Below are 17,931 nucleotides of genomic sequence, written 5' to 3'. Positions count from 1 at the left end.
TCAGTCATTGAAACAGAAATCTTCCACGCTGTTGAGTTTGATCCTCTGGAGCTCCTGGTGGTCCAGTAGCTGGTAGCTGAAAGACACTTGGTTGACAAACTTCCCGCTGGAAACCATCCTCACCACCGTGTTATCACAGCCTATCTTCAGATGAGCTGCAGGGCAAGAGAGAGAAAAGCTTAATATAGGTTACAGTTCCTTTAGTACAACCAAGAGGTTCTGTAATGTGGGAGGCAGGGAGAGGTGTGTGTGCTCACTGGGGCCGGTGAAGGAGTAGCAGAGGTCTGCGACAGGGAACATCTTGGACGTGTCGATGCTATTTCCTCCCAGCAATTCCACAAAATCTCTTGATTCTGCACATCCAGTCACAGACCTCTGTAGAGATCAACACATGGCTTTACCATCAAATACTATCTATCAAAAACTATTAAATCCAGTGCCATGCACTTTGTCATTGTGAATTAACTAGTACAATTTTGGTAGGCAATATTTGGCCAGTGTATGTGTGTGTCTTAAAGTCCATATAGCTTAGCAGTACTAATAGTATTAGTAATAATGATAATAATAGTACAAATAATAGCAATGATAAACTGTGTTTATGTAAAACTTATCAAAACAAAGTGTTAAAAAGTTACAAGATTTACACACATTAAGAGAACAATAAATACAATCACATGAAGCAAACAATAAAAATGGCACACATTAATCAATAAAAGGGTTGTAGACTAATACTGGTGTATACAATGAAAATAAAATATAATTCAATTATGTAAATCCCATGAGTAAAAATATGTTTTAGAAGTTATTTAAAACCTGACACTGATTTTGTAAGCCCAAGCTTTGTGAAGTATTACGTAATTTCAATCAGGAAGACTACTTATCATTCATTCATGCTTTCTCTTTACCCAATCAGAGTTGGTGAACACTTTCCCTCTTTTTCCAGAGAACCAATCAGAGTTAGCCGTCACTTCCCTCTCTTTTTCAAAGAGCCAGTCGTCTAAGTGACGGGAGTATATACACGTCACCTTCTATGCTATTGTCCTTCTCTCAGATCTATGCCGTATGCTGCTGTCATTCCAGTCGCTGTGCTTACCTTCGTCCCTCCACCACCCCATCACCACCAATGTCCAGGCTCCAGAGGAACTCCCCAGGGGGACGTCCTAATTCCTACGTCTATCCCGGATGTACTCCTAACTTCACGAATGGGAGGAGTTCCTGCATGGAGCTTATGCCAAAGTTTACATATTGTTTCATGTCATGAATAAACTTTTTCATTCGAGCATTCATCCTAGTCTCTCCTGATTGAAGTCATGTAGTGTGTCCCAAAGTGTATAGGCAAGGACAGCAATGGCCCATTCACCACTGGGCTTTAGCCTCAACTTTGAAATAGCCAGTCTCTCAAGCTGTGCTCAAGTTTAGGAGGGGCTAAAGCTGAGCCTGAAAATTAATTAGATAAGTCTTAGAATAAATTCTAAAACTAACAGTTAGCCTATGCAGAGATGTTAAAATACACACACAAATGACGATGTGATATGTAAAAGAATTCTAAGGCTTGACATCAACTAGTCAGTCAACAGTTAACAGTAACAACAGTAACAGTAACATCGGCCAAACCAATTGTGAGATATACAGCAGAGTATTGTCGGCATAGCAGTGCAAGAAGTTGCTATGCAGATGAATAATATGGACAATTGGTAACACATATATAAAGAAAACAGTACTGGCACAAAGATTGGACCTTGAGGCACACCACACATAATTAATGAAGCATAAGAACCTCCAGCAGAGTCTGGGAACATTCAGTTTGACACGTATAATGACAGCCAGCCAGGGCAGTCCCAGATATACCAAGCCCATTCCTGAGGTTATCAATTACACAATATGTATCAATTTGACAATAGCATTATTAATTGTATCCAGTCTGGAATCTGCACTCATCAGAGATTTTTTGTAACCTGAAATTACAAGGAGAGGCTGAAGACTTGCCAATTTAAAATAGTCAGGGACGCAACCAATGCAGAGAGAGCTATTCACATCAGAGAGCAAATTAGTAGTAGAAGAAGTAGAGTAGAAGAAGCAAGATCATCAGCAGGGGCAGAGTTTGCGAGGAAATCAGTGGTAAGCTGTCATAGTGCCATGCATTTTGCACTGAGTGACGTTTGTGTTCACCTTGGGAAAGTTGATGTGGTGTCCAAGGCTGAACTCTGAGATCTTGATCTCCACAGGATATATGATAGAGAAGCTGCAGTTCCTGTGTTGCTGGGGGATCAACATTGTATAACTGCCCTCTGGTGTCTGGGAGATGACGTTACAGGCTAGAAGGAGACGAGGCGTGTTAGGAGGGTTGGCATGATGTCCTTACACACACACACACTAACACACTATATGCAAATTAGTGCCAAAGCACATGTACTGGCAAACAAGCAAGGATGCCATACATACTTATATCAGCTTAAAAAGGCACAAAAGGTGAATTCATGCTCTTTATCTTCTAAACCTCTCAACAAAACTCGTATTTAACGATCCATCATTTGATTTCTGTTGATTAGAATAGGTTTGTGAAACCAAATGTATGACTTTATTGAACTTTATTGAATTATTGAAATGACTACAGTAAAACAAATTAACTGTTGACAACAGAATTCAAGTCACGAATCATGTGAGCAAAAGTGAAGGCAATTTTTGAAGCTTATCACATAGCTATAATAGAGACATTTAACAACTGAATTGTGTTTCCCCTTAGATATCACTGTAGTACAGCACATACCATGCCATAAAGCACCCTACCAGCCTTGTATTAGCCTCCATCACACACATTAATTGCTGTTCAAATCTGATCATTCTACATACAAACAGTATAGAAGAGGAGTCCCAAAATGGGATGAAAGCTGAAGCATTTTTTTTTTTTAGTGATCATGACAATCTACTCACGAAAGGGGTTGATGAGCTTCCTGACCGTGAGGGTGAAGCTGCTGCCGGCGTTGTGAATGCGGAAGAAGACCATGGCCACATTCTGCGAGGAGCGCACGGTCCTGCTTAGGGATCCTGAGTCGCAGTAGTCCACATAGCGCTCATACAGAGGCAGAGGGTGATCCTGAGTGCTGGGGAACTTCTCTCCTTTCATCACCCAGCCATCAAATACCTTCGTGGGACACATTGACAGGGAGATGCTGAAGCTAGGGTTGTATATTCAGTCGAAACCGATTTTTGCAGGTTTCTGGGAGATGTAATCCACATCTTTATTTAATCTCGCTGTCCAAAGTGAATCAGTAGATCATAATTACTTTTAAACCGTGAGTGCATTTGTTAAATCTTGGTCTGTGAAAGAGACGCTGAACGCAGCATTTCAGGTTTAGACTGTCATCTATCATGATAAGTTAAGCACTTAGAGAGCAACCCTGTGCAGGACAGTACAACATGGATAAGTGTCTCGAGGACAGGTTACCTAAAGAAAGCAGGTTATATAGACAATAAATAGCCTTGCTATATTAAAGGAGCTTTTTGTCTAATCAGGAAGTGTTTCTGAGCTTAGAGAAGCAAATGCAGCCTAAAGATGGGGTTATTAGGCTGCAATATAGTAAACATAGGTTGTACCACACAAAGCCACAATAAACTCCATCACCATTTCACCATCAGTGACATCATCTGCTAAATGTACACAGAATTAGCTAATAGACCTAAGAAGCAGTGTCCTTAAACTGGGAGTTGAGGAGGGGATTACAAGGAGAGTATTGGGAAAAACATTTCTGACAATGTTGCTACTGAGCTCTATGTCTGACAGAATGATGACATTAACAAAACAATCTTTCAAATCAGAGTTTGATGTATGAGCTGAAATACAAGAGCAGATAGCCTACTGGGTGGGATTATAGGCAGACCTGGTGGGGGGTGTTTAGTGCAGGATGTCAGGAGCAAGAGGGGTTTTGGGGAGACGGCAGGTTACCTTGATGAAGTCCCCTCCCCTGCAGTCGATGTCAGCGCTGCCGTAATCCACACTGATCACCTCGTTGGGCTCTGCTATGAAGAAAGCAGCACAGCTGAGCTGAGGCCGCTCTGCTGTGAAGGTGAACTGACCCTCCACTGAAACCATGTCCAGACAACCTGAGGGAGAGATGGGGGGTGAGAAAGCAGTACAAGAAGTCTGGCATATCCCATTCAAAAATGATCAGTTTTTAATTTTGGATTTAAAAAGAGAGAGCGACAGAGACATACAAATACAAGTAAAAATACAATAAATAGCCTCTCCCTCTCTCTCTCTCTCTCTCTCTCTCTCTCTCTATCTATCTATCTATCTCTCTGTCACACACACACACACACACACACACACACACAACCCTTCAGGTTAAATTCAAGTTCCTTGAAATCATCCCCGAAAACACGTCAAACTGCTGATCCTTTGTCTATCGCTGTTTGAGGAAGAGGGATATAAGCACAGATTTTAGACTTACGTAAGGGTCGGCGATAAATGAATTCCTCAGGTATTTCTCTCTTGAGCTCCGAGTTGAAGAATGAATATAATTCTTCTTTGGTTATCTCGTTGTCCTGTGCAAAATGTTGGAAGGGATAAAGTTTAACAGGCACATGGGCTTTTATCTGTGTACAGCTGACAAACTAAAAAAAAAACCAACAACTTGACAACCAGTTTAAAGTATCTCCTGAAGACTTACCTCAATGTACCTGGAGTCTCCCTTGAGAACAGACAGACACAACACAAGAAAGAAGAGCTGCTCCCTAAAAGTGCGCTCCATAACGCGCCTCTCTGCCCGCAGGACGCACCTGAGAAAAGGAAAGTATGAGCCAGCTCTCCGGACAGCGCCGGTTTTATAGGACGAACACGGTCGGGCTCTATTAAGAATAATCCCCGTAACGACCAATTGATACGGTCGCGGTCACCCACCGTGCACCCCCCTCTCCCCTCCCACCCCCAACCAATTGCGTGGCTGTGACGAGAGCAAGGGAGGACAAGCCGCCTGTGACTATCAAATTGAGGAGAGAGAGAGAGAGAGAGGGAGAGAGGGGGTGGGGGGGGGGGGGGGGGGGGGCAGATGCTTGAGGCTCAGAGAAACGGCGTGGCAGTCAGACTTCATCCTCCCTGAACCCGTCTCAGTCCAGGTAGCTGCTTGCATAATGCACCTCCATAAACTCACTGTATAGACCAGCAGCTCCATGGGCTATATGAACAACTCTACAGGTCATGTTAATTAATAGTAAGCCTGTAATCACATGCACTGTTTTGATGAAGACTACAAAGTGAACATCCATTATAAAACATTTGAATTACACTGAAATTAAGCCATATACCCAGTGAGGAGAGACCAAAGTTTTCTGTTTAATCCAGAGGAAAAGTAATAGATGAATTGCTGCCCATCTCTGTAATGCAGCTGTTGTTTTATTATCCCCAGCCTTCCTCTCACACCTACAACATCATCTTTGTGACAGTACATTCAACAGGGGAGCCAGTCCTGTCTGTGCTGTGAGTGTAACTGAGATGGCTATTAGCAAAGACAGGTTGATATGAAGCTAACATACATACAACAGTGAAGTCCAAGTCTCCATGTAACTACCTGCTGTGATTCATGCGCCATTTACTTCACACCTAGAGAACATGCACTGAGGCTGCTTTCACGCCCGCCTGGCTTGACGCGGTCCTATCAAACCCCGGAGCATTCAGCCACTTTGTCTGTTTGTTTGGGGAGGTGAGAATACACCAGGGTGCGCCAACACTACCTAGGCTCTGAGAGATGGTCAGACACTTGCTGATAAAGCCTGAAGAGGTTCATTTGAAGTGAGAATGCAGTATCCTCTCTGAATGTTTTCATGCCCGTTGTAACTTCATTTTAGTTTGTTGGGAAATGTCAGATAATGTCATAATACTGAACAAGTTGCATACCAAATTGTATGCATAATCAGTCAATGGAATAGTGTAACATTTTTGAAAGTCCCTATAGCCAAAATGGAAATCACATCTCTTTCATTAGGTTTCAAGATGTAGTCTAATGAACGGCTGACCTGCAAAACCACAGAGCTTTGCCAATAAATCATTGCTTTCTTCTGAATTGGCACTGAAAAACAAGCCAAACAACTTGAAAACTTCCACAAAGTAACAGTTCAATTTCTGACACGATAGGTGAGAAGTTCCGAGTTTTGATTCGTAGAGTTTATTAAGAGTCAAGGACGTACAGTACACGTCTCGCACCCACCCGGGCTCAGCCCCTGTGGTCTGCAGGTGCCTCAGGCTGTTGAAAAGGTCGCTTCATTCAAATAACGGAAATTGGTCCTTGGTGTACTCCGCACTGTTAGAGGAGAGTGGTGCAAAACAACGTGTTTGTGTTTTCAAGATAAGCCATGTAGCCGAGTGCGAACACGCTTGTTAAATCTGAGCTTGTAAAATGAATTGACATTTTTGCCATACACCTGGAAGGCAAAATACTAAGACAAGGTTAAAACAATATAAGTTCTGTGTCTCTCAAAAACAAGCTATGAACTGCTCACGACTCCATCAGTGGCTTGCAGATATTACTGTATAATTTACACCAAGGTGTTTCAGTTCACATAGTTTGGAAAGATTACTGCATGATCAGTCACATAAAATTGTAAAACCTCATTTTTTCCCCGTCAAAATATAACTGCAACTTAAAAATCTAATTTGAACAGTGTCTTACTTCATTGCTTATGCTTGCACGGAATGATGTTTAATAGTTCAACTAGGTAAGAAAGTGAACAGCTGCAGTTGTAACTGTGAACCATCAGTCATATAGGCCTTCTGCTGGGCCAACATCCCTCAGATCAAGAAAAATATGTATTTTCATAAAAGCAGCATGGGATGTTTATGTCAAAAATACAATATTCTTCTCCAATCCGATTTTTTTCCTGTGGTGTTTCCAAGTGAAGAATGAAATCTGACCTCTGCCCCTCAGAATTTCGATTGAATCCCTCTGTTGACCAAACAGTAGTATTATGTTGGATCTTTATACTATAAATATCACATTTCTATATTCCCTTTGGGGTAAACCCGAAGCAGAAGCATCCACTAAGTTTTCTCCCAGTTTCAGATTTACCTTCTAAGCACAGTGGATTACTATCAGCTGCAGGACACAGAGAGACAACATCACTCTCTTCGCTAGTGTAAGAAATCACTAGATAGTAATGAATTTAACGTTGCTTACCTGTTTACATGTTGCACAATGTATATTTAATGTGCAGATAATGCAGTAGTCAGCAGCTTGTAATATTGTTACTGGCATTGCAACCATATGGCAACCATATGGGACCTCTGTCACATACGCAAACTCATTGATAGCCAGTTCAGTACAACCTATCCAAAAATGTAAGAAAGAAAAGAAAGAACCCAAATTTGTGAGTGATTTGCAGATGCTTAGGGAATTTGTGAGTTAGTGTCACTGCTCCACTCACCAAAGTAAACCTTTCTACCCGTGTCTTGCTGCTTTTATAGTCTTCCTTCCATTGTTGTAAATCAGATTTCTATAGAAATGACGCAGTTGGCAAATTGTAGGCGTTGCCTTAGTGTAAATCACTGCCTTCCCTGTGGCCGAGTGCCAGTCAAATTGCTTGGACTGGCCTGTTACGCTCCACAGTCCAAGAGAAAATGTGTCTCTCATGGGACTGTGAAATGGAACGGTGTTACGTCTTGATCAGTTTATCAGTTATTGGAACACAGACATGGCTGTGCACCAATTGAATTTATTTGAAATGTTTGTAGATGGTAAATATAGGATGTAGAGCCGCCTCCTCCCATTACAGTGGAACAATGATCCTGGGATCCTGGATCCACTAATGAAACCTAACGACTGTTCTTTGCTGACTTAAATGGCTTTTTCAGGGACAGTCAGATTGTTTATTTCAATTGATGATAGCCACACATCATCTGTGTGCCGGTGACATGTGGAGTTATAGGGACATAATTGCTCACAAGGCCATATAACTGGCAAAATACTGATCCATTTACTTCCAGTACCTGTTTTCCATTACAGTGGACTATAACAGTTTTATTGTATGAATTTTACATGATATTTAAATAAAAGCAACTATGTCACTATGGTTACAGCTGATATATTTGAGTGCCAATTTGAGCTATTTTGAAAATTGCATATTGACCCATCTAGTTGAATAATCATCTGCCTCTTTGATGAAATTTGCGTAATATATGGGAGTTTCATTTGTCTCTGGAAGTGAATTTGTGGAGATGCTGGCCACTTAAGGGATTTTATGGGCTTTTCATTTGGCCCTGAGAAGAAGGTTGAATAGAAGCCATTAAGTAGTGGTGATAAAGCTTCATGAAGCTCTGTCAAATGAGATGCTCCCCTTTGTCCCGTCCAGAAGTTATGTAGCCTACATTATGTTTGAGTGGAGTGGACATGGACATACTTATGTCCACTTCAGTAAATGAGGCTACTCAAATATGCTTTTGCCATTTTGGGAAGAAGGATTTGCATCTGTGTGAGTTACATAAGCTCTTTTGACAAAAATGTCTCCACATGGTTTGAGAGTCACTTGATTGAGTGGATTCTCAAGTCTCATGCATTTACAGGCATTTGTCATTCCTGGAATAATGCCAGAAGCTTCAGATTGTAGTCCAAATCTATTCCATTTCTCATAGGTGTATTTGCTGATTTGCTGCCATTGGTCTCTGGCTTTGAAATAGCTTTTTTCAAACCCAGTATTTGGAAGAATACAAGCCAGTAGGCAATGCTGAAAAATCAGCCGAGGCAATGGGAAGACTTGCATCTTGACCTGCACTCACCCTCTACCTGATGACATTATGTCTGATTCCTATCTCCTACAATGAAAGGTTAGGCAGAAAAACCCGGAGCTCATTGCTACTGTTGCTACTAAATTCATATGGAGGGTGTCTCTCTCTGAAATAAAAGTGTTTCAACACATGCTGCAGGCAGCAAGGCGTTATTTATCTGCTGTTCACTCTGTTGAACAGTCAGTAGTCTGACTAAATGATAAAAGATGATGACTGTTTAATTGTGTATGCATCGCTGTGAGTAGAGGTACTCAATAGCTGATGTGCTGATAAACACATAAACAAAGTGATAAACAGCAAGTAGCACAGAAATGCTTGTAGTAAGCAGATGTATTTTACATAATGCTATATTTGACATTTTGACCTGCAGTATGGACTATTGCTGCTGTAGACCTTCCTCTCAGATTTAACCAGAATAAAAATGCATTAGAGAAACTGCAAAAACGTCAAATGGCACGAATCAGCTAAAGATTTCAGATAGTCCACACCTCAGTACAAATCTCTGTAAAAGCTTTATTGTCAAAAGAATCAAAACAGATACACGCAGACAACAGATAACAGCATCGCATGCCGATATAAATTCTGAACATGTTGCCTCACAGGATCTTGAGCCAAACACTGTGACTGGGATGCTGTGACTTCACTGTGAGATTGCCTTGTATCTGGTTCCTCTGACACTGATAAACAGCCCTCACGTTCAGTAGAAATGACATGTTAATGAGAAGTTCAATTATTCCTAAATGTCCAGTCTTCCAGGTGTTTCCACATTTTCATTAATAAGAACATTGCATTTCTTATTGCACAATAAAGCGTCACACCTTATCAATAAGCTACTGTCATCACAACTGATGCTCAGACTAATACAGTGGGTGGGAGAGGAGAAGACACCAAAGAAGTCTAAAGAGGTTTGTTGGCAGCATGTTGAGCTCACCTGTAAACTCCAGTGCATCTCTGTTAAGATGTGAACATGAACATCAATGTGTTAAGCATGTCCCAGAGGCCTGCAAAGACATCTTTACCTTGGCATCCAGAGGGTTTGGTGGAGGAGAGGTGGATATTAGCTATAAGTTCTTAGTTTAGTATGTGGATACCACTTGCTATTTAAATTTTCATTCATTTGCACGCACAATAAAACAATGAATAGAGATAAGCCAACAAGAAATACAAACTGTGCAAGTGAGACAAAGAAACCCTAAGGGGCTTTATGAAAACATCTCATCCCCAAAAAAAAGACTTAATATGAATTAAATATGATTACAAAAGAATATGTTAGTGTTACTAAAACTACATACTTATCTTTTTACTTTAATGAAATATGCCTCTCTTCTACTCTAAGAGAAATATATATATCACTCTCACACACACACACACACACACACACACGCAGACACAATGACTAGCCAGTATAGCTGTGTGGGCTACTGTAGGACAATATACCACTATACCACTGTAAATATGCTCAGAATTGGATACAGTGAGCATTGTAATATTTTCTCAGAACAATGTCCTCTGTAACACACACACACAAGTTGAATCACTTGTGTGTGTGTGTTACACAGTTGCTTAACATCATGGGCGACTTCATGTATTATGGTATTTTGTTGCTTAGTGGATTTTCTCTGGACTAGAACTAATTTACATGGTGAGTTTCACTCACTGAGATGTAAAGTTGTTGAAGTTGAAGAGGTCTGCCACATAGATATAGTTCTGTCTCACTGTTTTGATTGTCAATTCCAATAACTGACAACAACAACAACAAATGAGGGATAATAACTCATAAGTCCCAGTCAGCCTTGATGCCTTTTTGCACAAGACAGGAATACATCAGTATTCATAATCATATTGTTCTGTTTTTTTTCTTCTTAGTAGTTAAAACCAGGTGAAAAAACTGGAATCCTGGACAGTTCATTTTGCACGCAGTGGAAAAGAGCTAGACAATATGAGCCTAACATCAATATAGGATGTATATGAATTTGTTTATTACCTTTACAACAAAGAAGAAATCCACATAAAGTTGTCTCAGCAATTTCTAAAGGTTCTCATGACCTGATGAAATGCACAGTACAGTACTGCACCTTTCACATGCTCACATCCTGTATTTGTGAAATATAAAATATTTTCCTTATCTCAACATTCTGACCTGTCTTGATAACATAGAACAAAACACTGCTTGAATGTAAAAGAGTGTTGCTCTGTCTCACCAATATAATGACAATACAAAACGTAACTATTATGTAAATCCTGTAGGTTAGGTTCTGGTAAATTACAATTTCTGCAATATGTTACACTACAATTTCAATGATTTCCCTGTGTGAATCTGCATGACTGCATTTCTGTTGCAATTATATTGTATTGATATTGATACGTTATATAAGAACAAGATCTGTGAGATTGAAAAGGACAATCTCACAAATGTTTTTTCAATAGGGGCTATACTGTATGGAATGATGCTCTGAAGTAATGTCCTTACACTCTACAGTCATATCACTTTTAACACGTCACAACATCACATCATTACATGCCAAATTCTTGGCTTATACCACCAACCAAAAAGCATAAAACAATCAAAAACTACTCTCCATCTTTTGTGCCCATGCTGCATATCTCCTTTCTCAGTGAAAAATTAAAAACAGACATGCATTCCACCTTTGCACATAACACACAGGGGGAATAAGAGAGGCATATAGGATGTTATCTGCCATCTTGACACTGTAGGACTCTCATCAGGACGAATTGTCCAATGCCATCCACATGCCACGGTGTCGCCCATTCCTTTCGTCTTACACCTTGACCCATAATCCTCTCTGTCAGCACCACATCACCTCGCCCTTTTGTTGCCCTTTCTTCCCCTTGCCTACCTGCCATCCTCTATACTTTTAAAGACAATTAATGGCTCCTCTGATACACGGGTAAAAAGGTTTGTGACAACCTCAGACGTCAGAGTACACGCATGCACACACACACACACACACACACACACACACACATTCACAAACAAGTGTGAAAGCCTCCTTCATGCACAAGGATGAAACTGTAACATAAGCAGTCTGTGTCATGTGTATTGCCTGTGTGTGTATATGTGCGTGTGCGTGTGTGTGTGTGTGTGTGTAAAACGGATTCAGCCATGCATAATTCAGATTTAGGGAAACAAAGGCCTGCTTATGTCATAACAGGGTAAGCTACACATTCTGCAAGTTGAGCAGAAGCGACTTGAAATCCAGCTTCCTGGTAAACAGGATGAGAGCACATTCAGCATCTTAGCTTTTTATGCCTTTTGCAACAAGGCTTTGTGTGTATTTTATGCATTTATCCATCTACTAAATGGATTTGACCACACATTTTGGTAGTGAGCTTGCAGGGCCAGACCAGAAATAAATGTATTAAAAGTAATTAATTAAAATGGAAGTTGCCTATGTCCCAGGCACGTTTTCTTTGTTTCCCCTATTTATTTGATATACTACATTGATAAGTGTTTGTTTTTATGCATAGTCATCTCATTAATCCATAGTTGTGCAATGACTGACTTTCTTCCCACACAGTGCATAAGATGAGGCTGTCTCTCATGTTTTCTGTGTCTCATCACTATACAAGATGTGTCTCATTGTGAACTGTTGCCTAGAGAAAATGCTTCACGCAAGACAATTTGAGTGTCACTTTATTGTGTTTTCTCACATCTTCCTGGTTTTATTAGGCCTCCCTTTCTTTTTCAGACAACACTTATAACACTTTCTGATCATAATACAGGAAGGGAAAGTGACAAGAGCTAAAAAAACAAAACAGCCTGAAGCTTATAGTTGAGTGGGTGAAATCTTAACTCCCGTACTTCTCATGCCCCCTGCTGGCCTGCTCAGGAATTACATCATGACGGTCTTTAATGCAGCAATATGGCTTAAGTATAAACAAGAATTATGGTGATGAATTAGCCTATCACAGATGCTAGTATTACACCTGAGTAAACAAAAGAAGGAAAGAAAGAAAGAAAGAAAGAAAGAAAGAAAGAAAGAAAGAAAGAAAGAAAGAAAGAAAGAAAGAACATAATCTGCTTGGCAGCCATGAGCCATGTTGCACTGCACTCTATGTGGAGTGGAATATAAAGTCATCATGTCTTGTCTTTGCTAAACAATTTGGGGAGGGAAGAATGAGATTGAAGGGGCCTGCATACCAAACGTACTCAGCTTCATCAAATTTATTTTTTATTGTATACGTTTTAAAATAAGGGTTTCATGGCAAAATTATGTTTCCATTTTGGGAGAAATTGGGAGCAGATTAAATAATAATAATGATAATGATACTAAAATTGATGGACATACTGCATGTATACAGTGCATATGAAGAAAAATATATTGCTTAATGAATGTTTGAACAATGTAAACTTTCTGCCAACTAAGTTAAAGCCTGTCCAATGAACTTGCATACCAATTTTAGTGTGAGTATGGTTCATGAGAGGAAATGTTTTGAAATTTGTTAAAAATCTGAAAATAGTGGCTAAAAATGTAATTGCCCTAAATTAAAATAAACTCTCCTCTAAAGTATGGACCACATGACAACGATTACTACAACAGTACTCACTGTCAAAAAGGCTGCTATCAATTTCAATTATAACATGGGCTTGGATTAACATAAAACTATGACAGAGTTATGAAGGCCTTGGTCTTGGCACAAGCAAACCTGCATTGAACAAAGCATTATAAAATAGAAAACTGGTGGTGGACCAAATACATCAGGAGGGAGTGGCAAGGTGTGGCAGAAGAGTTTCTCAAGCTAAACAGGGACATTTGATAACCTGAGAAAATGTAGGGAGGAGGAATAATCTTAGTCAGAAAGATCTTTGGAATATGGAATACGTCACCCAAAAACTCAGCCAGTGGCAAGGCTGCATGTTCAGAAACAGAAATGCTAAGACAGGTGCTGTCACAACGCAGTGTTGCAGTCTGTGGCCTCCCCAGCAGTTCAGAAACTGAATTGTCCCAACAATCACAGGCTAAAGGGACAGCTGACCCTCCAGCAACAGCAACCACCAACAACAGCAAATAGGGCCTTGACACAGATGGTTTTGGTTTGGTTTACAGAAGCTACAGAGGCAAGTGGGCAGCAGGGTGACCTAGGGGTTAGACAGAGCGAGGTTCAAGCTCCAGCCAGCAAACATCTGCTCTGCTGAAGTGTCATTGAGCAAGACAATGAATCACTACCAGCTCCATGGGACTGCAGATGGAAAAAATGGGACTGCAGAATGAATGGATGCAATAAATGACAGTAAGGAAACGATTTCAACTTTGAATGAAATATGAAAATGTTTAATTTGTTAGACTCTCATTGACTAACCCATCAGTACTCTCCATCGCTGACATGTTGTGAGAAGTGTGCAAACAAAATAGACTTGATTGGAGTGTTTTACCAAAAACACTGAACTTAGGCCTACACAGCCTTCATCAGAGCATATAAAAAAATGCTGCTGAGGAGGTCATGATGCAGACTAGGCTAGGCTGTACTATTACTAGTACCACATTACTGGCTTTTTCTACCATGGTCAGTCTACTGCTGTTCAGTAAATCAGGCTCTATGAAACTGCGTTAGGTTTGGCAGCAATTTGTCTGGGGAGTTTTTATGGCTAGAAAGAAAGAAAGAAAGAAAGAAAGAGTTTTTATTAGTTTTAGTCACATTTTAGCTATTTTCACAATTTAATGTTTGTTTAGGGTTTATCAGATCTACAGGCAGATCTACAATACCCCATGTGAGCACATACATACATACATACACAGACACACACAAACACACACACACACACACACACACGCATACCTACCTGCCTACATACATAATACATTCATACAGTATATGTATACATACATACATGTTTCTACTAGTGAAATCTCACTCAGTGACCACAAGGGGGAGTGGATTGCTCAATAAGACATGATGATGGTACTCAGACAAAATTTTCTGTTGCAGAGACCATCCATTTCAAATATCTAAAATAGCAAAATAACCTATACTTTTTCTCTGCAGGCAGTTACATGACTCCCTTCTTGTTGATTACTCTGATTACATTACATGATGGTGTACCAGGGCAGCCAGAATGTAATGTCTTCAAAGGCAACAGAGTCTTACAGGTTCGCCATTCACACTGCAGTTTGTTCTGCCTCTACTTTCAAAGCTCACATCTAAGCTTTCGATTAATTGAATTGAGTGAAAGAATGATTGGTGTATTGATGCATTAAGCCCTTTTTGGTCCTTGCCTACAGCCTGAAACCAATTCTGAGTCCTGTGCCCCAATGTATAGTGATGTGGTAAAGATGGGAGAAATGATGCTGCCCTGCTATATTGACTCAGTACTGTGGCTGGCATCTAATAGAGGCTATAAATAGAAGTTGTTACTTTGTATGGCATAGATTAGCATCTCAGTCAATTGATGTGCAGTCAGTTATTTTAGGTATTATTGTTCATATATATTTAGTTTACATCACATCAAACCACCAGATAGCTAGCTGACTGTTGTAGTCCTCTTTCACTAGCAACAAACAAAATAAAAAGTAATTGAGTGATGAAGATTCACAATGTGAAATGTTGTGTCAGAATTTGTTAGCAGCAGGTACTTAGAGTTGTTCTCAGACAGTTTCAGGGAGGAAAAGTAACAGGCTAATGTTAGCCCATTAGCTGTGTGCGTTTGCTCGCTCCATTCATTCATGGTGTCTCTTGACCTAGCCTACATACTTATATCTCATTCATTTTGTTGCTGCCATAATAGTTTATAGCTGTCAGATGGCTCTGGTTAAAGAAGATTTCACCTTTGGGATGTGTAGATTGCATGATCAGCCTCCGGGTCACCTGGGAGAGGCTGTATTATCGTTGATAGACCCAAAATGCACACTGGGAGCTCAATGTGGGCTGGGTCCTGTTTCAGTTGGCTATTAACCTATACCATTAGCCTGAATAGCCACTGAAAACCTGTCGACTCAGCATTTTGTGCCACGCAGCTCGTAAACTGGCATGCAAGGTCTGTGCGTTCCATCTGCAGCCTGTAATTTAAAGGATGTGGTGTGCATTTTCAAAGTGCTGCGCAGTTGCGCACGCCTCATCCAAATGGTACCTTGATTTAATGTTGCGCAACTACCTCCAAGTTTTTGCAAATTAGGATTACAATTGTGCACACCTGAATGTCTGGCTATAATTTGACATTTCACACAGCTTCCAAGTTTATACAGTACCAATCCCACTCTCATCATCAGGGGCACAGGAGCACAGTTGGTGGCATCCTGGCATAGAGCCTGAAGCATGGCATTTTATAGTGGCAACACTGATAGTCACTGAAGACAACATTTTTAATCACTGAAGTAAAACAAACTACAGGCAACTGACAAAATAATGTAAACACATGTTGTTGTACTACAAAGTTAGTTGTATCTGCATGTGTGGTTATTGTGTGAATCATTAGCTTCCAAAATAAAAAATGAAAAAAGGGACATTGTCTGCTCTTGACAGCATATTTGAGGTGCTGGATATTCATATTTGGGGTGCAGTTTAGTTTAGTTTAGTTTAGTTTAGTTTAGTTTAGTTTAGTTTAGTGAGTTTATTTATATCAGGGACCATGTACAAAATACATTAATCTCAAACAAAGAGAGAAGATGCTTTGTACCAGATTTAGCTGCTAGTTCATTTCTATCTGTAGTCCCTGGGCAGGTGAACAGAAACAATAAAGCACAGAGCAAAAGCAGTATATTCACACCTTGCGGTTCTCCACCTCCCAGACAAGAACATCTGTTTCCTCTTGGGAAAAAACGTTCTGGACTCTCCTCTCCATTACAAAACTGCCACTGCAGCATGGTGCGGAGCGCTCTGCTTTTAAAGGGCATGAGAGGAGCTGATTTGATCGGCCATGATTGACCCACTCCACACCAACTGATAATTTATTCCTGCTAATCCAACCCCTTTCACAACTGCACTGTCAGTGTGCCAGCACCTCTGGTCATGAAATTACCAAAAATCTGTTGGCCACGCCCAAACGAGCTAGCACCAAGGTGTGAGCCAGTGCTTGCACCTTGATTAACAAAAATAGAGCCCAAAATCCTGAGTCGACAGGCTGTCAACAGCTGTGTTATGATCTTATCGTAACACAGCTGTTTCTGAACAGTGGGTCAGGCTCTCTGTGTAGTTGGACAATTCAAATGGATGGCATGTAAAACTGGACAGCGCCACGCTGTCTTATTTCTCATTTCATTTTCAACATAGTAAATCTCTGTAACATGTGGTTTTGATGAAGATACAGAAGATACTGTACAAATGCAAAAAGTAAGTTGTTTTTTAAAGCAATAATATAAACAATAATGCTTAATGAATGTTGGTATTTGTATAGATTTGATTTTTTACTATGTATTTGGACAAATGGATCTGTATAAGATAGGTAAAGTTGGACACAGTTTTGTTCATGAGGGTGTTGGGATGGCGAGGAGGATAATGGGAATAGCCTTCAATAAGAAATAGTTGTTAAACGGAGAAGCCTAAAATGGGTCACTAGTGTAGGCTATTGAGCAATGACCAATAAGGTAAAAAAAAAGTTTTCCAAGCTAAATTTATACTGCAGAAACCGTTACCTTTACAGTTTTATGTATTTTCTGAGTCAAAGGTTTCATGTCAGTGGTGGAAAATTACCTGTAATTAATACATACGGTATATCACTAAAAAGTAATTTGAGGCAACCATTATTATTTGTTATCTAAATGTGACTAAAAGTAAAGAGACCTATAAAATATGAACGTTTAGGATTCCTAATGTTTAAGGAGATAGTCTTTTATACCAACCAGCCTTTCCCCGTACTTTTCTCTGTACAACCCCAAATGTTGTGACCACAAACAGAACAAGAACAACCTAAGATTCTACAGAAATAGTTTTCCTGCAACTGTGGTAGTATACTGGATAAAATGTTTAAAAGATAAACAGACTGTACCAAAAGACCAAAGACTGACTCCACTGAATCATAGACATTCCCTTTTATAAAATACAATATTGCCAAAATTCATTGTTTATGTGAATGGTAGCATAAACAGTGAAAGGTAGAATAAAACTTTTATCACTTCCTGTGATGTGAACACTACTACGACTATAACTACTTCTCCAGTTGCTTTCAGCTCACATTTTCTCCAATGTAGCTTTCGTGGTTGCTTTTT

At 40.0% G+C, this 17,931-nt stretch overlaps 1 protein-coding gene across 2 annotated transcripts; it reads right to left on the bottom strand.

The window, feature by feature from the left end:
* Nucleotides 1–4,748, bottom strand: crhbp (corticotropin releasing hormone binding protein). Of its 2 annotated transcripts, none has more exons than XM_071516522.1 (7): nucleotides 4,668–4,748; nucleotides 4,449–4,542; nucleotides 3,944–4,101; nucleotides 2,932–3,142; nucleotides 2,170–2,315; nucleotides 258–375; nucleotides 1–155 (listed from the first exon to the last, which is right to left on the bottom strand). In XM_071516522.1, exons 1-7 carry the CDS (start codon nucleotides 4,746–4,748, stop codon nucleotides 1–3), a joined length of 963 nt encoding a protein of 320 aa, XP_071372623.1. The 2 variants fall into 2 exon arrangements, with proteins under 2 accessions (XP_071372623.1, XP_071372622.1); XM_071516521.1 differs by having other exon boundaries at nucleotides 4,449–4,549; nucleotides 4,669–4,748.
* Nucleotides 4,749–17,931: the final 13,183 nt, after the last annotated feature.

Source organism: Centroberyx affinis, unplaced genomic scaffold (genome assembly GCF_046629955.1).
Source record: "Centroberyx affinis isolate AG114_WGS23_722 - 3 ecotype Tasmania unplaced genomic scaffold, CSIRO-AGI_Caff_v1 ptg000408l_1, whole genome shotgun sequence".
Taxonomy (NCBI): Eukaryota; Metazoa; Chordata; class Actinopteri; order Beryciformes; family Berycidae; genus Centroberyx; species Centroberyx affinis.
The sequence above is the reverse complement of the archived record's forward strand: the minus strand, read 5'-3'. Positions and strand labels throughout refer to the sequence as shown.

Coding starts and splice junctions, on each gene's coding strand:
- crhbp (XM_071516521.1), bottom strand. CDS start 4,748: ATGGAGCGCACTTTTAGGGAGCAGCTCTTCTTTCTTGTGTTGTGTCTG. Junction 4,550..4,668: donor GGAGACTCCAGGTACATTGA/GGTAAGTCTTCA, acceptor CTTCCAACATTT/TGCACAGGACAACGAGATAA. Junction 4,102..4,448: donor CATTTATCGCCGACCCTTAC/GTAAGTCTAAAA, acceptor TCTCTCCCTCAG/GTTGTCTGGACATGGTTTCA.